The sequence below is a fragment of the Dermochelys coriacea genome, chromosome 5 (genome assembly GCF_009764565.3).
Source record: "Dermochelys coriacea isolate rDerCor1 chromosome 5, rDerCor1.pri.v4, whole genome shotgun sequence".
In the NCBI taxonomy this organism is placed as follows: Eukaryota; Metazoa; Chordata; order Testudines; family Dermochelyidae; genus Dermochelys; species Dermochelys coriacea.
In genome coordinates, this window is record NC_050072.1 from 111,940,063 (window position 1) to 111,967,023 (window position 26,961).

At 42.0% G+C, this 26,961-nt stretch overlaps 1 protein-coding gene across 5 annotated transcripts in view; it reads left to right on the forward strand.

Annotated features, from left to right (window-relative positions):
* The window catches only part of CNTLN (centlein), a 283,198-nt gene that overhangs the window by 33,603 nt on the left and 222,634 nt on the right, over window positions 1–26,961 (forward strand). For all 5 annotated transcript variants that reach the window (XM_038402595.2, XM_043515178.1, XM_043515179.1 and 2 more), the window contains exon 3: window positions 21,306–21,390. In XM_038402595.2, the coding sequence (XP_038258523.1) occupies window positions 21,306–21,390 (85 nt within the window). The remainder of the gene's footprint in view (window positions 1–21,305; window positions 21,391–26,961) is intronic.

Sequence of the window (26,961 nt, forward strand, 5' to 3'; positions counted from 1 at the left end):
GATTGGAAGCCCTATGTAAGCCTTTTCTTATTTACTGTACTCAAAATCTTGACGTTAGTTTTTCCAACAATTCATTCTGATCCCCCCCCCCCGACCCCTTTTCTTAAAGGAGATACAATTAGATCCCTTAGTGGCTTTTAACATCATTGACTGTGGTGCTGATACAAGACCTAATAGAAGTAAATGGGATATGTTATGCTAGATAAACTTATTCCTATTGCATGGATCCCATGGATTCCTGCTTTTCTTCACTTAGAATTGTAGGTGGAGTCTTGCAAGGCTCAGTATTCCCCCCTGCTCTTCACCGTTTGAGATCTCTCTGCGAAATCTGGACTCGAGTGTCAACATTCCTTACACAGTATTTAAGTGAGCAATTCTGTCTCCACTAATACAAGCTCTGTCATCCCCAAGATGTCTCAATGTCTGGAAGAAAATGATCAGATGGCTGAAGAGAAGATCAGCCTTAACCCTGGAACAAATGAAGTTGTGATAGTAGAATCAATTGGAGTAATTTGTTACTTCTTTAAACTTCACCATGGATTTAGGATATCTGATCACAGGTTGTCAAGAAGCTGGTTGTGAAGCATCAGGTCATGTTGGATTCTTTACGAATCCAAAATATGCAGATTTGCTGGAAGTGAGGAACACCTCTGATGTTTTTCTCTGCAGTAATCATTGAACTGGTGCACGTGTAAAATAGTTTAGATTGATGTTTATTAATAAAATCATGAAAGCAATGTAACTTGCTCATTCACTTGCATCTTTTTGAAGGACTAATACATCACATGCAGGTGCCTTTCCGTGCCTTCTCATGCTATTGTTGTGAAAATAGGCAATAAACAGTGAAAACAGGAAGTGAATGACAATAGGATTAGGAAGGAAATAACAGTTCATCCCTTTTAAAGGACCATTACTATTTTTTTGCTTTCTATGTGTGAGAATTTATTAAAACAATTAACATTAGAATTTGTGTTTTTAACTCGATTCCCCAATTATCACTCAGCAAATTGGTCACAATAATAGATTATAAGGGTGTAACCTTTTCATCTAAGGTCAAATAATTGTGATTGTCTATAGTTGATGGAAGTTTAATATCCTATTTCATTAAAAATTCTCAGAACATTGAACATAAGTCAACATTCCATGGAGAAGAAAGTATTATGCAGCTTGCACGTGTGTATATCTGCATATCGGAGCACAAAATATTGACATGATAATTGCAGTCAAGCCTGAGTGAACAGTAGCCTGTGGGAATTCAGCTGGTGTTGTACCAACTGGATGGCTGCTCAGGACACAGTTTGAAATGCAAGGTGCAAGTTAGCACTTTATTCAGCACAAGCAGGCATCATTTAAAAATCCTTGGGGGAAATCCTGGTGATGTGCAGATGTTAAAACAGTCTGTTCTGAAGTGCTGATATTTTTGAACACTGTAAGAGACTTGTGTATCTAGATGAAAAATGTTTGCAAAATTATTCACAGCAAAATATGACACAATTTTCATGCTTCACACACTACTCTCAATATAAAAACTGTAAAGTGTCTTCTATGTGCATATATTAAAATCAGACTGCGTAATAAATCACCTACTGAATAAAGTCACTGAACTTGTAAAAGGAAAAATTGGTTTCTTTAATGATACTTTTCCATTATGAAACACGCAGTAAAATAGATAACAGAACAAGTAACAGCTATAATAGGAGTATACACATAAGTTGATAACTTTTTTAGAATCTATGAAAAATAATTGAATTTCATTGTATGATATTTTTCTTTTTCCTGTTTTGGTTGCAATCAGATTGATTTTGCTTAAAGATTTATGTACTTAATTTTGCATGTTGTAAAGAAATATTCAAGTAGGCTACGTGATCATGTTATAGAAATAAATGGCCTTTCTTTAAAAAATATAGCATGAATTTTCTTTTTCCTCCCATATTTTCTAAATCAGTTTGAAGTACAATTCTCTAAGTATTTAAAAACAAAGGAATTCATTGCGCATGTGGCAATTATAAAATCTGGGTTGACTGTTAAGTGTTAGGCTTTGCACTCCTAGGATCTGAATGAGGAGGAATAGAAATTTATTAGAATAGCAAAATTAATTAGCCCTATTTTTTCAGTTCTTTCACTTACTATGTAGTGAAAGGCACCATAAAGTTTCCAATTGAAAAATTGGGCATAAGCCCAATTCCTGCTGCAGGTTCTGCACAGGCACAAGGTTCTGCTTGAAATATTGCAGCCTTTCAAGTTTATTTTCTCCCTCCTCCAATTTCTAAATGAAATTTTTTTAAAAAATTATATGTCCAGGGAATCATTTCATAATTTGCAATTTGATAGCCAAATAAATAGTAATGAGAATGTAACCATGATTTCACCACACAATTCAGAGTCTCCAAACTTCCTTAGATATTTAGAGGAAAATGTATAAAGGGGCTCTTTTTGAGTATAAAAAATAGGCTCTTTATAAAAACGTGACTGATAAGGTAATCAAGATGAGATGAGCAATAAAACTATGGAGAGCCAAATAAACAGCCTCAGACTTTTTATTAGTTAAACCTGTTGTCATTAAATGTAAAAAATAGCACATCTCTATTTAGTTTAGATGTTTTTATTTTTTCAGAAGAATGGTTAATTGAATGATTGATGCAAGTAAAGAACTATGGTAGAATCCAAAATATTTCTTTTCCCTATTACTTTTACTACTGCTTTACAAGTTTATTTTATGAAATATAATTTTACAAACTTCACTGAGCTTTGCTTTTGAAAATCTGTGGGCTTTTGTAATGCAAGTGTTATTTTCACACCTCATTCATAGTTAAATGTTTCCTTATAGTATCTAATATTTCATTTTTGACAACTCATTAAAAATGGGCCAAATCCCAGAAAATGATACTGTCATGTCGTATAATATATAGTGTGGGCCAGAACACAATAAAAATTAGTTAATGCTTTAGAATAATTACACAGATTTTTGGCTTTTGGTGGATGGTGAAAGCTGAATGAGGATAATCCATGTCGTTAAATACAGCTATATTAAAAATTTTAAGTAGGTAGTACTCCTGGGAAAAGTGATTGGAGCTTAAAACTTGTACAAACTGACAGCCTCTCTTCACTCCATTTTTCATCCTAAAGAAGTCTGCAAATATTCTTAGCTCAGATCATTATTGCTCATCAGTGGTTCTAATTAGCTAAACAGGAGTTTGTCTCAGTCATTGATCATCATCAACTTCTTGACAGTGCATGGATTTTTTTTTCATATTTTGGTGAACCTTTTTAATGATTGTAAATGTATAAAGGGACCCAACAAAGATTGTTTTTCTGTATACTTGTTTCCTTTATAAAGAACAAGTCTTATTTTAGTCATGCTAATTGAACCTTATCCTTTAAACTGCAGCAAGAGATCCAAAGATACTATAGTACTGTAGCATACGGTAGTTTTACCTAGTATGTCTTTTGGGAGCATCCCTGTAATGAGTATTGGAAGTCATACTATACCGCCAGGAGGAGCTGCTGATGAAATTCCATACAAGGCTTTAATTTATGCTGCAAGCTTCTGCTCACATCCATTGCATGTTTATATTACTGTAAAAAGTTGTAGTTGTTTTCTCCTTTAGTAATTTGTGATAACTAATTGAAGCACATTTCTGTGGCATTATGCAAGATTATGGTTTGTGTCATCTTTGTAGCTGGAATAAAGAATACAAAAATCCTATTTTGAATTTTGAATTAATTATACACAAATATTTTTTCCACTTGTGAAATTGAATGTGGATCTGTGTTACAAACCTCATTGCTTGCAAATTTTGTTAAAGGGACACTATATTTGTGGAACCAGTAACCAATGATTAGGAAAAGTACTGCATTTTATTAGCTATGCGGTTGGAATCTCAGAGGGGTGTGTGTGTGTGTGTGTGTGTGTGTGTGTGTTATATATGTAATCTACAATTCCTTTATGTGATAATACAGGATTCTTTCTCTCTCTGTCTAATCCCAGACTTTTCATTCTTAAAAATCTCTCTGGTGCAGCTTTGTCCTAAAGTTACAGAGCTTCATAAATACTTGACTACCAATAAAACACTAGAATTAGCTGTGCACACACTTTTCCAATGCTCCAGTGAAGCTTCTTTTCTTGCTTCATTCTTGGTTGTTTTATTCATTTGCTTCTAATTCCCTCTTTAAAATAAAAACAAAAGCTGCAGAGTTCTTTTGGGGCTCAACTTAGGAAAACCACCCCCACCCATCATGTTTTCATATCATTTCCAAGTTATGATTGCAAAGCTTTATTAGAACAAACTAATTAATTACCCCACCCTTTAAAAATGCTCACTGCTAACTGTGGTGTGAAAATGCCTGTATACACGTGAGACAATTCATTACAGTGCATTAACTCTGCATTTATCACAAACTCTGGTATCCTTTTTCAAAGTGTATTAAGTTCAATCTGAATTGAGAGGTCGGTATATTGTTCATGTGTACACAATGTTGCCATGTACTACTTTGGCAGTCCTCTAATTGCTATTTCACACTGCTTTGTGGGTGACTGTTTATCTCTGTGTCCTCCACTGCATAGAGTCAACTGATCAGATGCCTCTCCAGCCCCCTTTAAAAATTGGCACAGGGCCAGAATTTGCCTCCTTGCTCTTGGATTCATATATAACAGCATTGCTGTAATATTACTTCAGAAGTCTTTCAACATGTCTTGAGCAGCCTGTTGGAGCCACGCCGAGGCCCTAGATGAGATCTGACATCTGTGGAGAAGTGTTGGTGTAGCAAGCTAAGTGGCCAGCCACCAGAATAAAGATTTTTTGGGAGACATTGCTAAGCTGATATCTACAAGGATCACAAACGGGAGGCCAACCATTGCTGAAAAAAAGAGGAAACAGCTCAAGAGGACTTGTATTAAAACCAAGGATACCAGGGCAAGGTCCAGAAGTGGAAACCTGAGGAAATGGACAGGATTTTGAGCAATTACACCACTACTGAGCACAAAGAGGTAGTGGACCCTAATGCCTCCTCTGTACCCCCTCCACCAAGAATGAACATGAACAGTCATTGGAGGAAGAATGAGAGGAGGCCAATGAAGAGCTGTCCCCAGAAAGCCAGGATCCATTTGTGACTTAGGACCGTGACGGAAGCTGTGTACAAAGTGAGTCTAATTACCAACCAGAAACCCAGGCCGGGACTGAGGCGCAGATCCTATTGAGGGATCCTTGTCACATAAGTATCTATCTTTACAATTTGCTATTATGCTATACTGCTGTTCTAACTTGTGTTCCACGTGCCCCAGGATTGTAGCCATTTTTGGCTGTCATGAGCTAAGAGTTTTTCCAAGTCTCGAGCCTCTTCCTCTCTCTCAACCCATACTTTCTGCTCGCCCTCCTCACCCACCCATTTTCAGAATGGCAACTGCTGTGGCCAGCCACATGGCTTCTGTCTCATACTAAAACTGCGACCGTCGTCCTATTTCAAACCCATACCACTAAGGGCACATAGCTATCTCCTTTCCCCCTTCCTGAGGCATACTGCCTATTGAATACCCCCAGCTCTCCACAGTTAACCGTGCTCAAAATGGCCATCAGCACCATGGAGCAGCTGCAACCTCTACCTGACCTCCCTTCCCCTTCTGCATCATAATCAAACAACAAAAACATTAAATTGTGCAAAATTCAACAGTACTGAGACAGTGGAAAAAGAAGTTTGGTTAGTGTTCTCAGTGTACATGCGGGAGACATGGGTGTTGCATGTCCATACAGGTACTAAGGACTACAGCTCGCTGCTGAGATATAAATGCCATGTAACACACATTTTTTACAAGAAAAAATATTTACATTAGGCATAGTAAAGCTCTTAATGGCTTTTCACAGGCTTACATAAAGATGGGGAACAGTAAATGCTTCAGAAAATCAGTGCAGAATCCTATCTGTTTTTCTGTGCACTTTCACCATGTCTTCGGGGAGTAAAAGCAGAATCAAAAGCTGAGAAATTGCTTGATTTTGGTCCAGACATTATGCAGGATAGGTGCATGGTCATTCCCTCCGATTATAGTTTACTAGTTGCCTTCCACTCCTGCAACACTTCTGGGGGGACCATCTTGGTGAATAACTTCACAGTGTATCTCACTAGTCTCCCCTTTGCCTTTTTTGATGGAGGCCATTCTCTTCCTCCTAGTCACGAGGCTCAGTGTGACACCATTGAGAGTCAGGACAGCCTAAAAGAGATGTAGAGGGGATTACTATCCACCGTGCTCCCACGTGCCCCCAACTAACTTAGCTTGCTGCACCAACACTTCTCCACAGATGTCAGGTCTCATCTAGGGCCTCGGCGTGGCTAAGTGGCCAGCCAAAGCACCTCCAAATCACAGCAAAACTGCAAAGCCAAACCAGGAACATAATTCTCAACCCCCTCTTACTTCCCCAACTTCCAAGGTACAATGGGAAACCCAAATGGGAATATACTGGTTGTTATATAATATACTGTTGTTTTAATAATAAAAAACTTTAAAATTCATTCACTAAGGGTATGTCTACACTATGAAATTAGGTCGATATTCTAGAAGTCGATTGTGTATGTCCACACTAAGCGCATTAAGTCAGTGGAGTGCGTCCTTACTACCAGGGCTAGCATTGACTTATGGAGCTGTGCACTGTGGGTAGCTATCCCACAGTTCCTGCAGTCTCTGCCGCCCATTGGAATACTGGGTTAAGCTGCCAATGCCTGATGTGGCAAAAATATCGTCGCGGGTGGTTTTGGGTACATGTCGTCAGTCACTCCCCCTTGGTGAAAGCAACGCAGACAATCGTTTTGCACCTTTTTTCCGTGTGGACGCCATACTGCTTTCAGCAGATGGTGCAGTAGGACTGCTAACTGTCATCATCCACCGCTTCCACTGCAACTCTGCTCTGCTGCTATTGTCTCAATAGCGAGTTTCTCCATAGCGTCTGTCATGGGCTCCCGGGTACGTGGGTTCTTCCTCGGGAAATGTGCGTGGCACTAACAGTTGTCATCCACTGCAACTCTGCTCTCCCACTTTCGTGAATCGATCTCTCAGGTCCTCTCGTCATTCTCTATAAATATCTACTCTTGTGCCATCCGTCGTCAGCCACCGCTTCTGCTGCAACTCTGCTTTCCTGCAGACGCCAAACCACAGCAAGACTTGAGCCTGCTCAGATCAGCTCAGACAGTTATGAGCATTGTAAACACCTAATGCATTATCCTGCAGTATGCAGAACCAGAACCTGCAAAAACAAGTGAGGAGGTGATGACAGTGCGGTGACGAAAGTGATGAGTACATGGACACAGACTTCTTTCAAAATACGGGCCCTGGCAATTTGGACATCCTGGTGGCAATGGGGCAGGCTTATGCTGTGGATCGCCGATTCTGGGCCCGGGAAACAAGCACACACTGGTGGGACCGCAGAGTGTTGCAGGTCTGGGATGATTCCCAGTGGCTGCGAAACTTTCGCATACATAAGGGCACTTTCAAAGAACTTTGTGACTTGCTTTCCCCTGCCCTGAAGCGCAAGAATACCAAGATGAGAGCAGCCCGCACAGTTCACAAGCAAGTGACGATAGCCCTCTAGAAGCTTGCAACGCCAGACAGCTACCGGTCAGTCAGGAATCAATTTGGAGTGGGCAAATCTACTGTGGGGGCTGCTGTGATCCAAGTAGCCAGCGCAATCACTGAGCAGCGGCTATCAAGGGTAGTGCCTCTGGGAAATGTGCAGGTCATAGTGGATGGCTTTGCTGCGATGGGCTTCGCTAATCGTGGTGGGGCGATAGACGGAACGCATATCCCTATCCTGCGACCGGACCACCTTAGCAGCCAGTACGTAAACCACAAGGGGTACTTTCAATGGTGCTGCAAGCACTGATGGATCACAAGAGACATTTCACCGATATCAACGTGGGATGGCCGGGAAAGGTACGTGACGCTCGCATAGATTCACAGATACAAAGATCAGAAGGGACCATTATGATCATCTAGTCTGACCTCCTGCAGGCCACAGAATCTCACCCACCCACTCCTGTGAAAAACCTCACCTATGTCTGAGCTATTGAAGTTCTCAAATCGTGGTTTAAGGACTTCAAGAAGCAGAGAATCCTCCAGCAAGTGACCCATGCCCCATGCTACAGAGGAAGGTGGAAAACCTCCAGGGCCTCTTCCAATCTGCCCTGGAGGAAAATTCCTTCCCAACCCCAAATATGGTGATCAGCTAAACCCTGAGCATATGGGCAAAATTCACCAGCCAGATACTACAGAAAATTCTTTCCTGGGTAACTCAGATCCCACCCATCTAATATCCCATCACAGGCCATTAGGCCTATATACCATGAATATTTAAAGATCAATTAATTACCAAAATCATGTTATCCCATCATTCCATCTCCTCCATAAATTTATCAAACTTAATCTTAAAGCCAGATAGAACTTTTGCCCCTACTGCTTCCCGTGGGAGGCTATTCCAAAACTTCACTCCTCTGATGGTTAGAAACCTTCGTCTAATTTCAAGTCTAAACTTCCTGGTAGCCAGTTTATATCCATTTGTTCTTGTGTCCACATTGGTACTGAGATTAAATAATTCCTCTCCCTCTCCGTATTTATTCCTCTGATATATTTATAGAGAGCAATCATATCTCCCCTCAACCTTCTTTTAGTTAGGCTAAACAAGCCAAGCTCCTTGAGTCTCCTTTCATAAGACAGGTTTTCCATTCCTCGGATCATCCTAGTAGCCCTTCTCTGTACCTGCTCCAGTTTGAATTCATCCTTCTTAAACATGGGAGACCAGAACTGCACACACTATTCCAGGTGAGGTCTCACCAGTGCCTTGTATAACGGTACTAAAACCTCCTTATCTCTACTGGAAATACCTCTCCTGATGCATCCCAAGACCGCATTAGCTTTTTTTACAGCCATATCACATTGGCGGCTCATAGTCATCCTATGATGAACCAATACTCCAAGGTCCTTCTCCTCCTCCTCCTCCTCTGTTACTTCTAATTGATGCGTCCCCAGCTTATAAGTAAAATTCTTGTTGTTAATCCCTAAATGCATAACCTTACACTTCTCACTATTAAATTTCATCCTATAACTATTACTCCACTTTACAAGGTCATCCAGATCCTCCTGTATGGTATCCTGGTCCTTCTCTAAATTGGCAGTACCTCCCAGCTTTGTATCATCCGCAAACTTTATTAGCACACTCCCACTTTTTGTGCCGCGGTCAGTAATAAAAAGTTTAAATAAGATTGATCCCAAAACTGATCCTTGAGGAACTCCACTGGTAACTTCCCTCCAGCCTGACAGTTCATGTTTCAGTAGGACCCATTGTAGTCTCCCCTTTAACCAATTCCTTATCCACCTTTCAGCGTTCATATTGATCCCCAGCTTTTCCAATTTAACTAATAATTCCCCATGTGGCATGGTATCAAACGCCTTACTGAAATCTAGGTAAATTAGATCCACTGCGTTTCCTTTGTCTAAAAAATCTGTTACTTTCTCAAAGAAGGAGATCAGGTTGGTTTGGCATGATTTACCTTTTGTAAAACCATGTTGTATTTTGTATTTTGTCCTATTTACCATTGACTTCAATGTCCTTAACTACTTTCTCCTTCAAATTTTTTTTCCAAGACCTTGCATACTACAGATGTGAAACTAACAGGCCTGTAGTTACCCGGATCACTTTTTTTCCCTTTCTTAAAAATAGGAACTATGTTAACAATTCTCCAATCATACGGTACAACTCCTGAGTTTACAGATTCATTAAAAATTCTTGCTAATGGGCTTGCAATTTTGGGTGCCGATTCCTTTAATATTCTTGGATGAAGATTATCTGGGCCCCCCCGATTTAGTCCCATTAAGCTGTTTCAGTTTCGCTTCTACCTCAGATATGGTAATATCTACCTCCATATTCTCATTCCCATTTGTCATGCTACCATTATCCCTAAGATCCTCATTAGCGTTATTAAAGACTGATGCAAAGTACTTGTTTAGATATTGGGCCACGCCTAGATTATCCTTAACCTCCACTCCATCCTCAGTGTTTAGTAGTCCCGCTTTTTCTTTCTTTGTTTTCTTCTTATTTGTATGGCTATAGAACCTTTTACTATTGGTTTTAATTCCCTTTGCAAGGTCCAACTCTACTTGACTTTTAGCCTGTCGCATTTTATCCCTACATGTTCTGACCTCAATAAGGTAGCTTTCCTTGCTGATCCCTCTCATCTTCCACTCCCTGTATGCTTTCTGCTTTTTCTTAATCACCTCTCTGAGATGCTTGCTCATCCAGCTTGGTCTAGATCTCCTGCCTATGAATTTTTCCCCTTTCTTGGGATGCAGGCTTCCGATAGCTTCTGCAGTTTTGACTTAAAGTCATTCCAGGCCTCCTCTGCCTTTAGATCCATAAATTCTTCAGTCCAATCCACTTCCCTAGCTAATTAATTTCCTTAATTTTTAAAAGTCAGCCCTTTTGAAATAAAAAACCCTATTTTTTATTTTTATTTTATTTATTTATTTACAGATTTATTTTTGTTAATCCTTCCATTCAGTTTAAACTGAATTAGCTTATGATCACTTGAACCAAGATTATCCCCTACAACCATTTCTTTTATGAGGTCTTCACTACTCAGCAAAACCAAATCTAAAATGGCATCCCCTCTAGTTGGTTCAGCAACTACTTGACGAAGGAATCCATCAGCTATCGCATCTGGGAAAATCTGAGCCCTATCATTATTACTAGCACTGGTCCTCCAGTCTATATCTGGGAAGTTAAAGTCTCCCATGATCACGCAGTTTCCATTAGTATTTACTTTATTAAAAACATTAAAAAGGGCTCTATCCATATCCAAACTAGATCCCGGCGGTCTATAGCACATCCCAAGCACCATCCCAGGGGAGGCTCTACTAGTTTTCTTCCCCAGTGTACTTTTTGCCCAGATGGACTCTGTCTTATCCATTCCATCGCTTCTTATTTTTTTTACATTCTATCTCATCATTGATATACAATGCTACTCCACCACCTCTACCTTTATTTCTGTCTTTCCTAAACAGCACATACCCTTCAATACCTGTAGTCCAGTCAAGACTACTATTCTACCATGTTTCTGTTATCCATATAATATCTGGTTTCACTTCCTGCACCAGTTGCTCTAGTTCCTCCATTTTGTTACCCAGGCTCCTCGCATTGGTGTACAAACATCTTAATTTTTGCTGATTGGCCTTGCTCACATTCTGTACCCTATTAGGCACAGTCATTCTACAGCCAGTATAACATATTGGATTAGTATCCACACTGCCCTTCCTCCTTATATAAATTCTCCTACCCACGGCTATATCCTTTCTTACTTTTTCTTCCCTCTCAATGCTAAAATCCGGCGTGGAGATTACCTGGACATCTCCCAACCATCTCCCCCAAATTCCTAGTTTAAAACTCTCTTAATCAGTTGTACCAGCCTCCACCCTAGAAGTCCATTTCCTTTCCTACTCAGATGAAGTCCATCCTGAGAGAACTGTTCTCTGTCCATGAATGCCTCCCAGTGGCCATACATCCCAAAGCCTTCCTTATTGCACCACTGCCTAAGCCATCTTTTGATGGTCATAATCTTGTCACATCTTTTGTTGCCCTTCTCTAGGAACAAGCAGAATCCCACTAAAGATCACCTGAGCCTCGATTTCCTTAAGCATCTTCCCCAGTCTAGCATAGTCTCCCTTAATACTTTCCAGCGAGAATGTAGCCGTATCATTTGTTCCCACATGAAGGATAATTAGGGGATTCTTTCCCGCTCCCTTCAGGATCCTTTTCAACCTCAGGTCTACGTCCCGTATCTGAGCACCTGGAAGACAGCACACCCTTCTATTCTCTGGATCAGCTCTGGTTACAGGCCTGTCTGTCCTTCTCAGTAAAGAGTCCCCGATCACATAGACCTGCCTTTTCCTGGTCACGGTGCTATTCTCCAGTCTATCCCTTGTTCCCTCTGGCTGCCAGTTCTTTCTATTCCTATTCTCCCTTGTAATTCTCTTCAACCCATCCTGTATCCTCCTGGGGCTCATATTTGGTGTAGTCTCCATTGACTCTTACCCTTTTCCTATAGGACTAGCCGCTCTTCTCTTCTTCCTTGCCCTTCCACCTTCAGCGACTACCTGCTGAGTCCCTTCTTCGTTTTCCAACTCTACAAACCTGTTCTTGAGCTCTATTTCTCCTTCACTAGTCCGTCTTTTCCTCTGCCTGGTTCTTTTAGTCACATGCTTCCACTGACCACTTTCCTCACCCAGTCTCCCCTCAGAATTCCCCAGCCCTGCTTCCATCTGCAAGTCTCTGAACTTTTCCCTTCTGATACCTCATGTCTTTGCTCCATAATCTGCTCATCTTCAGGAACTCTTGTCTTTTTGAACAGCTGCAAGAAGGGACTTCTTTCCCAGACCAGAAAATAACCATTGGGGATGTTGAAATGCCTATAGTTATCCTTGGGGACCTAGCCTACTCCTTAATGCCATGGCTCATGAAGCCATACACAGGCACCCTGGATAGTAGTCAGGAGCTGTTCAACTATAACTGAGCAAGTGCAGAATGGTCGTAGAATGTACATTTAGACATTTAAAAGTGTGCTGACACAGTTTGCTGACTCGGTTAGAGCTCAGTGAAAACAATATTCCCTCACCCATAACAATTTCACCTTTGGGGACAATGTGTACCTTCAAATCAGCGGCACTGCTATGGGTACCCGCATGGCCCCACAGTATGCCAACATTTTTATGGCTGACTTAGAACAATGCTTCCTCAGTTCTCGTCTCCCAATGCCCCTACTCCACTTGCACTACATTGATGACATCTTTATCATCTGGACCCATGGAAAAGAAGCCCTTGAGGAATTCCACCATGATTTCAACAATTTTCATCCCACCATCAACCTCAGCCTGGACCAGTCCACACAAGAGATCCACTTCCTGGACACTACAGTGCTAATAAGCGATGGTCACATAAACACCACCTTATACTGGAAACCTACTGACCGCTATTTCTACCTACATGCCTCCAGCTTTCATGCAGATCATACCACACGATCCATTGTCTACAGCCAAGCTCTACGATACAACCACATTTGCTCCAACCCCTCAGACAGAGACGAACACCTACACGATCTCTAACAAGCATTCTTACAACTACAGTACCCAGCTGCTGAAGTAAAGAAACAGATTGACAGAGCCAGAAGAGTACCCAGAAGTTACCTACTACAGGACAGGCCCAACAAAGAAAACAACAGAACGCCACTAGCCATCACCTTCAGCCCCCAACTAAAACCTCTCCAACGCATCATCAAGGATCTACAACCTATCCTGAAGGATGACCCATCACTCTCACAGATCTTGGGAGACAGACCAGTCCTTGCTTACAGACAGCCCCCCAACCTGAAGCAAATACTCAACCGTAACCACACACCACACAACAAAAACACTAACCTAGGAACCTCTCCTTGCAACAAAGCCTGTTGCCAACTCTGTCCACATATCTATTCAGGGGACACCATCGTAGGGCCTAATCACATCAGTCACACTATCAGAGGTTCATTCACCTGCGCATCTACCAATGTGATATATGCCATCATGTGCCAGCAATGCCCCTCTGCCATGTACATTGGTCAAACCGGACAGTCTCTACGTAAAAGAATGAATGGACACAAATCAGACGTCAAGAATAATAACGTTCAAAAACCATTCAGAGAATACTTCAGTTTCTCTGGTCACTCGATTATGGATCTAAAAGTTGCAATATTGCAACAAAAAAACTTCAAAAACAGATTCCAATGAGAGACTGCTGAATTGGAATTAACTTGCAAACTGGACACCATTAAATTAGGCTTGAATAAAGACTGGGCGTGGATGTGTCATTACACAAAGTAAAACTATTTCCCCATGTTGATTTTTACCCCTACTGTTCCTCAGACATTCTTATTAACTGCTGGAAATGGCCCACCTTGATTATCAGTACAAAAGGGTTTTTTTGTTTGTTTGTTTGTTCCCTCCTTCCCCCCTGCTGGTAATAGCTCACCTTTCCTGATTACTCTCATTACAGTACGTATGGTAACATCCATTGTTTCATGTTCTCTGTGTATATAAAATCTCCCTACTGTATTTTCCACTGCATGCATCCGATGAAGTGAGCTGTAGTTACAAAAGCTTATGCTCAAATAAATTTGTTGGTCTTTAAGGTCTTTTCTTTTTGCAGATACAGATTAATATGGCTGCTACTCTGAAAAATAATCCCATTGATATTACTGTTTGCTGTGTGCTCCACAATATTTGTGAGAGAAAGGGGGAGACGTTTCTGGCAGGGTGGGAGGTTGAGGCAAATCGCCTGGCCGTTGATCACAGACAGCCAGACACTAGGGCGATTAGAAGAGCACAGCAGCGTGTGCTGTGCATCAGAGAAGCTTTGAAAACCAGTTTCATGACTGGCCAGGCTACGGTGTGACAGTTCTGTTTGTTTCTCCTTGATGAAAACCTGCCTTCTTGGTTCACTCTACTTTCCTGTAAGCCATCCGCCCTCCTCACTTCGATCACTGCTTGCAGAGGCAATAAAGTCGTTGTTTCAAAATTCATGCATTCCTTATTAATTCATCACACAAATAGGGAGATAACTGCGAAGGTAGCTCAGAAAGGGTGGGGGAAGAGGGAAGCACCGGGTGGTGTGGTGGAGGAGGGAAGGCCAAGGCTACACTGCACTTCAAAACTTATTGAATGCCAGTCTTCTGTTGCTTGGGCAATTCTCTGGGGTGGAGTGTCTGTAGCCCATTCCCCCCCGCTCTCCTCTGCGCATTCTTGGACATCTCGCTGAGGAGGCTATGGAACTTGGGGGGGAGGGCGGGTGGTTACACAGGGGCTGCAGCGGCGGTCTGTGCTCCTGCTGCCTTTCCTGCAGCTCCACCAGATGCCAGAGCATAACCGTTTGATCCCCCAGTAGCCTCAGGATTGCATCCTGCCTCCTCTCATCATGTTTCCGCCACCTCTCATCTTGCTTGTCTCTCCTGTCCTCGCATTCATTTTTCTGCTTTTCCGGACTCTGCCATTGTTTGCCTTCATGCATTCTGCTGAGCTCTTTTAGTGTGGGAGGACTGCATGAGCTAAGAAAACATTTAATTGCAAGTGCGGTGTTTTTGCCTCCTTTTCTGTGCTAGCCTCTGGGAGAGAGATGATAGGGGGAGCGTTGAAACATTTGCAGCTGCGGGAGGAAAAAAAGGGAGAGGAGTATTTAAAAAGACACATTTTATAGAACAAGGGGTAGACTTTTTCATGGTGAACCAAGCTGTTAACGTTAGATAGCACACGTTCGTTTAGTACAAGGTCACATTTTTCCTCTTATGCTGAGGGCCTGCCGGTTTGGTTTGAGAGATCACACACGCAGGGCCGGGCACAGAATTGGGCTTGCAGGCAGCCATGGTAAGCCACAGTCTTTCGGCTTTTTCAACCTTCATAACATGAGAATAGTTTCAAACAGCAGCACCCTCCTTTCCCATACCAAACACCCGTTGGGTTGGCCATTTAAAAGGAGGAGCTGTGGTTTTTGGGTTAACGTGTGGCACAAACCCAACTTAACACCCCTTGCCCCAATTCTCTGGGATGATCGCTTCACCCTTCCTCCCACCGCGAGACTAGTATCAGGGAAGATATCTGCTAGCCAAACGCGAACAGCTCAGAGTGTATGGGTCTCCCCAGCCCCCACTGCGTGGTTATAAGTGGGGATGATTTATTTTCAGTCACAGGCAAACAGCCCAGCAGGAACGGCCACTTCTGAATGTCCCCTTAATAATGTCCCTGGACGATTTCTCCTCCATCCCCAGACATGTTAACAGAGTTTTCCAGTAGCTGTACTGGCCACAAATGCATCCCAAATCTTCAGAGGAAATTAATAATTAAACATGCTTGCTTTTAAACCATGTATTATGTTTACCAAGGTGTACTCACCAGAGGTGCCTTCTCTGGCTTCATGGTCCGGGAGCCCACCTTGGGAGGGTTGGGAGGGTATTGGCTCCAGGGTGATAAACAGTTCCTGGCTGTCAGGGAGAACGGTTTCTCCGCTTGCCTTTTGTGCAGTCTCCTCCTCCTGCTCCTCATCTTCCTCCTCCCCAAAATCCTCATCCCTGTTGCATGAGACTCCCCCCGTGCAGGTGTCCACGGACAGGGGTGGGATAGTGGTAGGGGCACCCCCTAGAATTGCATGCAGCTCATCATAGAAACGGCATGTCTAGGGCTCTTACCCAGAGCAGCCATTTACCTCTTGGGTTTTTTGGTAGGCTTGCCTGAGCTCCTTAATTTTCACGCGGCACCGCTGCGGGTCCCTGTTATAGCCTCTATCCATCATGCCCTTGGAGATTTTTTCAAATATATTGGCATTTTGTCTTTTGGAACTGAGTTCTGATAGCACAGATTCGTCTCCCCATACAGCGATCAGATCCAGATAACCATTTCCACAGTATTAATGTGGAGCATTATGGAGTCCTGGGGCAAACTGCCCTCTATTCTTTAAGATAAATACAGCTGAGTTTGGAAAGATCCTATCAACGTGGACCTTTCAAAACCACCCTGCCATGGAGGACAATCAGCCTCTGGAGTACCCTGGAGAAATAACCCCTTTCTGTTTATGAATTTTGAGTCCTGGTGCAGAGGGTAAATGATAGGGATGGGGTCTCATCAATTGCCCTCATACAATTTGGGAACTCCATTTGTGCACAACCATCAATAATCTTCTGAGCCAAGCTTTATAACCTATTGCAACACACCTCCATGACAATGGCCCCAACAACTGATTTCCCTAATCCAAATTGGTTGGACCAGTAACATTCAGGGGCAACCAGCTCAGATGTCAATGGTTACCCACTTCTCAATAGGCATAGGGTACCGCATGTTGACGCTGCCACTACAGCTCCAGGACTAGTTCAGCACATATCTCAAAAAAGATTGCCTTCGCCATCCTGAAATTCTCTCGCCACTGCTAGTCATCCCAGATCTGCAGAAAGATCCTTTCCCAGCAGTCAACGCTGGTTTCCTAAGCCCAGAAACAGCACTGTACCGTGTGAAGCTGCTCTGTGAGCTGCACGTGTAGTAGCAGTTGCTTGTTGTTGTCCTCTTCTTCCTTGTCCACTTTCTCCTTTCTCCGCCACCGAAGCTGCTGCTGTTGCTGGAGAAGCTACTGCTGCAGCCACATTATCTGCTCAGTGGTGTGGCAGGAAAAGTCTAAAACCAAACACACCTGGCTTTAAGAGTGGACGTATAGCCCAGCAGTCTGGGAAAGGGGTGATTGTTACGCAGAGAAATGGAAAGGACAGCAGACAAGAGACTGAGAGTCAGTGTGCGTTGGGAGATTTAGGAAGAATTAGATGGAGAGGGAGGAAGAAGAGCTGAGGGTAAAAGTGAATTTTGAATAGAAATTGGAATTGACAACGTTTAAATAAAACTTGAGAACTGAAAGGGTTAAGAAGAATTATTAGGTTAGCAGTAACTTGTGCATGGGTATGGATTAGAGTTAAACCAATTGGAATTAATATTGGAACAATTGGATTTAATATTTAACATTCTCGAAGTTCGAGGGCTAGACAAGACCATATTGGGCAAAGGAGCTAGGAGCTTTTTGTGTTTAAAAATATTTATATTTGTGTCTTGTCTGTATTTTGTATATCTTTTTCCTGTCTTTGTATAGTGCCCATTTTTAATTCTAAGGGGCCTAACTTTTCATTTTGTCTTTAAAGCTTGTAATAAACTTCAGAGCACTGTTGACCTGATCCAGCAAAGCACCTAAGCACATGCTTAACTTTAAATCTGTGTGTCGTCCCACTGGAAATTAAATTGATGGCCCTCTACTTTGAATGCCTCGTTACGACATAGACAGATCTTGTGACTATTTTCTCCAGTATTAAAACTGATCTAAATTGTCAAATTAGAACACCGTGAGAGAGGCTCTCTCTAAGATACCTAGTGCCCAAACATAAAAGGCTTTATAGACTAAAACCAATATCTGTAATTACAGCTGATATAAACTAGTAGCTAGTGCAGTCTGTGGAGCAGAGGCACCCAGTATATAGAGGTTGGCTTATGCACTGAAACATGAGAGTTTATCCAAAACGCTCTGTTTTTTTAATATTACTTTAAAATCTGGATATTCTTGTTCGTACATATAAATATACAAAATTTCTGTCCTTGTGAGCTCTTGAGTTCTTCAAGGTAATTGTGCATTGTGGGAAAAAGTAATTAGCACTGTTCAATTTAATTGACTCTCCCCTTGTTCTTGTGTTGTGAGAAGGTGAACAGAAGTTCTTGATCTACCTTCCCTATACCATTGCTTATTTTGTATACTATTATGTTCCTTCTTATTTGTCTCCTCTTTAAGAAGGTCATTGTATAATTCCCTTAGGACGGGTTGATGTGTCAGATTTTTTTTTCTTTTTAATCACCTGGCAAACTTTTAGAATAATTTGACTTTGTTTCTAGATATTCAGAGAAATCTTGGAAAAACTGAATACAGTTTTCTAGGTACTTCATGACCTATTAATTCTAAACAACCTGTAACACCCACTAGGAATTGAGAAATCTCATTATAATTACTTTTGGTTGCAGGGGGCTAATTGCTTTGGGCCCATATTCTGGTGCACTTTTCTTATGGCTAGGTTTACACTAGGGCAGGTTCCCAAACTTGGTTAGCAGCTTGTTCAGGGTAAGCTCCCAGGTTTGCCTGTTCCCAGCCAATAGGAGCTGCAGGAAGTGGTGGCCATTGGCGGGGAACGGCGAACTGCAGCCACTGGGAGCTGCAAGCGGCTATACCTGCAGACGCTCTGGTAAACAAAGCGTCTCGCGGCTCAGCAGGGGCTTACCCTGAACAAGCCACGAACCAAGTTTCGGAACCCCTGCACTAGGTATTTCTGCTTAATAGCAGTGTTGGTCAGGAATGTGAAGAGATGTGATCCCTGACCAGCCAGAGCTGTGCTGGCAGGAGGACCTAGTGTGGAAGCAGCTATACCAGCAAAGCTGCGCTTTTACTGGCATAGCTTGTTTCACTCAGAGGGGTAGTTTTATTGCCTGGCAAAGCTTTGCCAGGTTAGCTGCATCCATATTAGGAGTGCTTTACTTGTATAGTATGCTGGTATTCCTATCCTGATAAAGTGCTTCTAGTGTTGTAGACATGACCTATGTTTAGTTTTCTCTTTTCTGTTTGTGATGGGAGTTTTCTTTGAGTAGGAACTGTACGCTTTAGATCAACTGTAGTAAAACATATATACTGACAAATTTTGCAGAGGAGGCTGGAACAGTTTCTATTATTTTTTCCCTGTTTAGTTATTTATGCTATGCTTATCACTGTAATAACTGCCAATCTTACATGTACCATAAATTGAGCTCAATCTCAATTAAATTTCCTAAAAAAAATGCTTGTATATATGATAATTAATTCTGCTATCTAATCCATATAGTTTAACATTGCTATATTTATTTGTTAAATACTAACACTGGGCATGAACCAAAGTCCACTGAAGTCAATAGAAGTCTTTTCACTGTCTTCAGTGAGCTTAGGATCAGATCCAGTGTGCTCAGCACTGTATAGGCCCTGGACTAGACAAGGTCTTTTTTGTGGTGCATACAGTCCAAATCAACAAGCAATATACAACTAGTCAAGCACATAGAGCACTGTGTGACCAAGAGATGAACCTCAATGTTTCTGTTTGGTCCTACTCACACCCATCTCAGAGCTGGATAAACTTGAAATGCACGGTTTTCATGATATTGCTTGATGAATATCTTTTAAAAACTTTTTGTGTTAATTCTAGAAAGCCAATAAAGTAGATAATACTCTGCTTTTAAGTATGGCTCTGAAACACAACAAATAGGTCTGGGTTCTTGTAGTGCTTAATTCTCACCAAAATAACCATTTGGCTTACAACTTCTTCTGCTGAGGTAGAAGAAGGTTGCTCACAATGACAAGCTTTTATTTTGGATCTTCAAAGATGCTTACTCAGTGTAAAAAATTTCCCCACATAGAGTTAACACTTTGTCTGCAGTCAGAATCAGATAGGAAGTTTTAGCACTCCTGGGACTTTGAGAGGACATCATGTTCGAAAGCATTAGGGGGCAGTACATTTTGAGCCAAAAACTTAGAATATAACTCCTGTGGGTGCCTAAAAAAATAGGCTTGTGTCACAATGTACACTATCTTTTTTTAAATTCCCCAATATGGAACTAGGGAGGGTCGCACAATTCACTGCTTTTATGGGTCAAGCTCATTGCATACACCAGGGGATCCTTGTATTCCTCCCTTACCTCCCACAAGCACCCCTGTATGCCTACCTCCCACTCCCTCTATTTCAGGAACTACCTGGAATCGCACCCCTCATCGTGCCACGGGCTCTGTGTCCCCCCTCTCCCAATACTCCTCTCCCCTGATTCCAGGGTTCTCAAATCTCTCCTCTATGCCTGAGCTCTGTGCGCTCCCCCAATTCGTCCTTTCTTCCCATTCTTATTTATTTCTTTTCTGTCTTGGAAATAAATTGTTGAGAATGTTGTATGCAGTGTTGTTGTAGCTGTGTTGGTTCCAGGATATTAGAGAGACAAGGTGGGTAACATAATATCTTTTATTTGACCAACTTCTGTTGGTGAGAGAGACAAGCTATGGAGCATACATAGAGTTCTTCTTTATTGTGTTAACATTTTACAGTTAACTGAGGCAGAGATGTTATGATGGAAGGTCTTAATGGCTCCATCAACCAGTTTGTTGATATATAGACAGTTGCAGACCTGATTACAACTGATGGTCTGCTAACCAGATGCTAGGGACTCTGTGCATCCAGTTTTCTAATTTTCACCAAAATCAGTAGGGTCCTGCCAACTGATAACTAGAACATTACCTGAAATGTTGGTATTGATTGGATGCAGCATTCAAATGTTATGTTACAGACAAATAGAAAAATGCCATCAAGTTGAGTGTGAGATCTGCCAAATTAAGGTTTCTGTGTTGCTAACAGGAAAAAAAAAGAAGAGTTTGCTCTTTATATAGCTGAATAGACCATGTCTTTTGGAAGTAACACTGCAGATTACGTTAGGTTTTCTTTTATGATATTTCAACTCTGGTACACCTGTTTCTTTAGAATAAAGTTGTCTTAGCTGTTTGCCAGTGTAATTTGCTGTCACTTGCCATATGCTCCCTGATTAATTCCGCAAGGGCTGTCAGCCTTAGATAATTTAATTTTCTGTGCTTTAAAATGACATTCATTATCAGGACATGAAAAATTCAAATGATTAACTGCAAATTATGACTAATAAAGTGTCTATTTTTTGTTTCTAGAGAAAAGCAGAAAGCTGAAGTCAAGGACAGGAAAGTATTAGAAATTTTGCAAGTCAAAGACAGCAAAATACAGGCACTGGAACAGGTTAGTATGTTTTAAATAAGTACATGAAGAATATAGTTGTTATAACGTACTTCTAATCAGTATTTTTTGATTTCTATTTTCTAATGTGTTAAAGTAGATATTTTAGATCATTGTGCTCTAAATTTAGGTTTAGGTCCTAAGGGCCTCAGAGAAGATCTCTTCTTCGTATGGTAACACAACAGTTGAGCTCAGATGAGGTGCTTGAACTAATAATAATTGGCTTAAATGGGTAGAGGTGTCGACAAGATCTTTTCAAAGAAAGGTTGTCAATTCTAGTTCTTACTTCCCATACTAGTCTGCCAAAGCCTGAATTTGTTAACTTTCAGGACAATGTGGAAAGCTCATCTTTTTTCTTCCAGTCTTTTTCTGGTAAAATAGACTGTGGGAAATTCTGGTTTGGGAAGGTTTTGAGATGTTTCCTTATTTTTGACAATTGTCCTTTTTTATTATATTTGCTGGGATAGCTCACATTTTCAAATAAATTGGAAGGATAAATGTGCATTAGTTTATATTTGTGGGAGAATGCATCAGACCTAAATGTAGTACCACTTGGGTATTCTAGTGTTAATATTGTGTAGTAATATTTAGCAGCCTAAATCAAATGCTAGGATAAAAGAATAATGATAAAACATACTGGGCATAAACCATTCATTTGTCACTTACATTCTTCACAATTTAATGTTTTAAATTAATAAAGAGAAAGGAAAACTAAGTGTTGAACAAAATCTTTTGTTAAAACTGACGAACCATAAAAAAGTTGAAGCTATTTTATTTATTTTGATAACTTTTAAGTGCATAGTCAAAACCCTAAGCACTGTATGCAATAATAATAAAATCCAAAATTAGATATTAAAAACGTCCTGCAATAACATCTACCAAATGTAAGAGGACAAAACAGTTCCCTCTTAACCAACCACTCCATAACTCTCAAATCACTACCTTCTCAAAATTCCAGGGGAAAAACAGGCCTTGCAACATGCCCTGAAGATTAATAAGAGAAGACCTTGTGAGATCCAGGGAGGATGGGATCTTGCTTTTAAATGAAAGGGGCATTGCCTTGCGCCTCTGCTGATTGCAGCTCTGATGATATCATAATGAGGGATAAATAGTCTTTGAGGGTGTGTCTACATTAGCAAAAACTGGACCCATAATTTGCAGTTTCTTCAGTGGTAGCAAAGGTGGATAGTCCATTGCAGACAGGGCTCTAGAAATGTTATCAACCTGTTGTTTACTCATGTCAGATTAGTTTCTGCCCCTTCTTCCACTCTGGCCAGCAATGATGGCTGGCTGCTGACCAGACTTCATGCTCCCCACCATCTCTGAGAGACATTATTTCCTGGAGCTCACCTTGGGCTTATATGGCTGTATACCACTCCATAATCAGGACCTTAATGGCACCATCTAGCATTTTATAATAGCTAGCTCATATACTGCTTCTGTCATGCTATTATTATTAAACTATTATGTACTGATGTAGTACAACCAACTGATATGTTTGCTTTGTCTTTGTAGACAGTGTAGAAAATATCCATATAAAAAGAACATAAGGGCAAGAGCAAAAGTAATGAGTATTATAAGCTCTTTGAAATATCACTTAAAGTACACACTGGACTTGTTGGAGTTTGTTTAATTAATGAATATTTAATTATTTGTGACTGTGACGGGTGTACCAGGTCCTTTGAGGGCCCCTGCTTCTGGTCTCGCGGTCCTACCACATCCCGCCCCAGAAAAAGAGCAGTGAAGGTGGGTCTTCCATGCCTGCCTAGAAAAGACTGCAGAGAAGCATTCAGAATGCAGCGGGCTCTGTTAAAAGGGCTGCCAGGCATGAGCAGATCATTTCCTGGCTGGGACCACAGGTGTAAGGAAGAGTGCTTCTTGCTGGAACTCAAGGAGAGTTCCAGAAGATGCATTCTGGTGGCATTGGCGAGGTGAGGAAGAAGAAGAGTGAACAACTTCAGCCAGGATGTAAGGGTGAAGAGGAAGGAGCAACATGGTAAGTAGCCCAGGGAATAGCAGCAGCAACTATTAAAGGAAGCAGCATATGGCAGTTATTTATAGGGTCCCTGGGTTGGGACCTGGAGTAATGGGCGGACCCAGGTCCCCACCACCGGCCACTGAGGAAGTGGCCTAAGCCCCAAGGAGGGGATAAGACTCTGCATTAAAAGCACAAAAAAGGGTTCTGAAAATTTAAATGGGCCCAGGAATGGGGCTGAAGACCCTAAAAAGGGCCAATCATTTGTTGAACTTTGTTACCCCAGAAGGGGTCTGAACTTGAAGGGGTGACCTGGCTAGAGAGCTGGGGCAATAAGAACTGATAAAGTCAAAGTGCACTGCTGTGTACCAGGGTAGGCAAGGCTTTAAAGCTAGCCCAGAGAGTGCTAAGAACCGAGCCCAGAGACAGAGCTACAGGCATTAACAAGAGCATCGAGACATGCCCTTTTGGACCTTTTACCCCAGATAGGGTTCATCCATTTATTAACTGAGTGACTTAGCCAGAGGGCTGAAACACTGAAGATCCGCCTGATGAGGGCAAAAGCCAACAGGTGGCCCGGGAAGCAGAGAACGGGAGGAGTACAGGACTGCACTCAGCTGACAGTTGGTGCTCACGAGAGGTGAGTGCTCACCATCTCAGTGACTGTTTATAATTAGTGCTTTTTACATTTTTCTTCTTTCTATTCTTGCACATTTCTCAGGTGTTTAATAGAACAAGCATTCCTTATATTCCTCCCCTCCCCCCCCAAATACATTGTATCATGGTGCTGCAGGGCCCTCTTGGCTCCTGCCCCTGTTGGGCTGATAAAGTCACTCGGAGACCTTGGGATCAGTAACCACCGGTGCAGTTTATTTACAGGTTTTGCTCCCACCACCTTTTCACCATATAAGCCCTTTTCCGTCTGCGGGAGGGGAGAGCTACCTCCCTGCTTCCACTCCCTGCCTTTTCCCTTTCTTCCTGCTCCCCCACTGGCTTTCTTCACTTGAGGCTTTTATGCAGCCCCAGGCTAATCAGGCTGGCAGATGTTTCTCCTTTGCCAATCAGGCACAGGTTTCTCTAGGCAGCTCCGATCTACCTCCCTTAATTGGAGCTGGCATGACAGAGAGCTGGCTCAGGTGTTCTGGCTGAGCACCTTGTCACATGCCTTTAATGAATCATGGAATAATACATCAGTGTTAGAAACAGAATTTTCTATATTTTTCTCAAAGTAAACGCAATATAAAATCCAGGTAGATAATGTAAAACTTTCACCATAAGAGGTTCTCAAATGGTCATAATGAGGGAAAACGTCTGCTTGCTCATGTAATAGCGATTGTGATACATATTTTGTTCACTAGATTAGGTCTGTGGAGTGATTTGCAAAGACTGGAATAATGTTGAGGACTTTATGATTCAGCTCATTGCTACAGTGAAAGCTATTTTAAAATGGGAGTAAAATAATATGTTTAAGAGGGGCACACCCTCACTCTGGTGGAGAAAAAACTCACAGCCTCTTGTGCGCTCATTCAGCCATAACAAAAGGTGCAACTGTAAGGTTTGCGCTGCCTGGAGTGGGGAGCTTAAAAGGGAAATCCTGCCATAGGAAGGGGCAGTGAACAGGAAGAAGACCGCTGCACCTCAGGCTGCTGACCACAGAGACAGATAAACCAAGTGAGAGACAGTTGCGGGTCTCACCATCATGGAAAGTGCATGGGCCACCTATCAAGCAAGGTGCCCCAAGAAGAGAGGCCGGACATAGGTCCTAATTAAAGATTGTAGACCAGCTGCTGAGTCAAACCCTAAAGGGCAGACCCCAGAAAAACTGCCTAAGTGACTTTTGCCTCTCTTTTCATTTATTCTCCTCTCTCACAAGGGGAAGAGAGAAAAGGACCTTTCTCTTGTTTGTTTTGTTTGGAAAGTCTTTTGGATGCTATAAATGGGACAGACTTTGTAAACAAATTGGATTGGGATCCGATAGGGATTTAGGTGGGTCCCAACTCCACAATATCACTATAGGGTTAACATCAAACTGATTAGCCAAGAAATTCTAGCCCAGACAAGACATCCAGAGCCTCCTGGTACCAACTTCTGCTCGGCATTTACTTACAGACTGGTGGTACCCCCTCACACGCCAAGTATGCAGAGCTTATGCATTCTACTAGGGAGTCACTCCAGCATTCCTCTTTGTGGGAAATAGCTGGAACTTCCTCCTGACCCCACGGAAAAGGAAGATTACAGGTTCTGATGGTACGAACAAGATCTTCTAGTTCATCTCTCAATGAATCAGTCACTCTGGCATCTCTGTTCCCTCCAGATGACTGTAATCGGTTCCAAGAATTATTGCATGGAGTGGCAGAGGGGCACCAGATCTCCCTGAAGGAGGTCCAGGACCCTCAACACAGCTCTTGGATATTCTGTAAACTACTGGATTCTGTTGACTAGCACTTCCAGTTAATGAAGCTATTCTGGATCTGTTGGAGCAGTCTGGCACACACCAAACACATACATTCCCACCCACAAGAAGGCAGAAAAACGCTTTTTTGTTCCAGCCAAGAAAGGAGAATTTCTCCTTACCCATACCCCACCTAAATCTCTAGTTGTACAGATTACCACGGAGACAACATCCAAAATCCACTTGTTCTGACAAGGAATTTAAATATCTAGACTTGTTGGGAAGAAAGGTCTTCATGTCCATTAGCCTTCAGAACAGCGAACTATCAAATGATGTTGGCTAAAGAGGGCTATCTGAACTTTTCCAAGTTCACAGACTCTGTAGACAAGCTGCCATAGCAAGACAGAACTCACTTCCAAGCTCTTATTGAAATAGGTAAGCTGGTGGCCAGAACTGCACGTCAGTCAGCAGCTCATACAGCAGACACCTCATCCAGGTCAATGGCAATGGCCATGGTAATGTGCCATGTGTCTTGTCTACATGTATCGGAATTTCCCAGATGGGGTCCAAAACACTGTGGAGGCCTTGCCCTTCAAAGAAACCCACCATTTCAAGTGAAAAGACATGAGCGCTTGCATACTCGGAAGAATTCCAGGGCTACCCTCCACTCCCTGAGAATAGATACACCATCACCAGGTCTTAGTTTGTAATGAAAGAGTGCCAGGACTCAAGCAATTAGGTGGTTTTGGCTCAGGCAATTTTTCTACTTTCATATCTTTTACTTTCATCCAGAGGTGCTGGGGCAATGAACTGCCAAGCCTATATGTGCTGGGGCTCAGCACCGGCAAGTCCTGGCACAAATTAAGCACTGACCATCACTAAAAAGAAAATATCACAGGCAACCCTACAAACCTAGACTGGTGACTCAGCAGTTTTATTGTCAGTGATCTTACACTCCTCCTTGTAAGAGACAAAGAGCAGAGAAGTTTTATTTCTGTGCATTTCCCACATTTCAGCACAAGCTCAACCCTGTCCCCCAGCTAAAAGATATTTTTGATGGGAGTTTGACAGCTGCAAACTGTCAAGGATGCCACCATTATCCAACCCCCACATATCCTTTGGGGGATGTTGAGCACTCTTTTTCCACAACTGGAGTGTTATAACAATAGGTAAGTGGGTATTAGACATCATTCAATCTAACTACGCA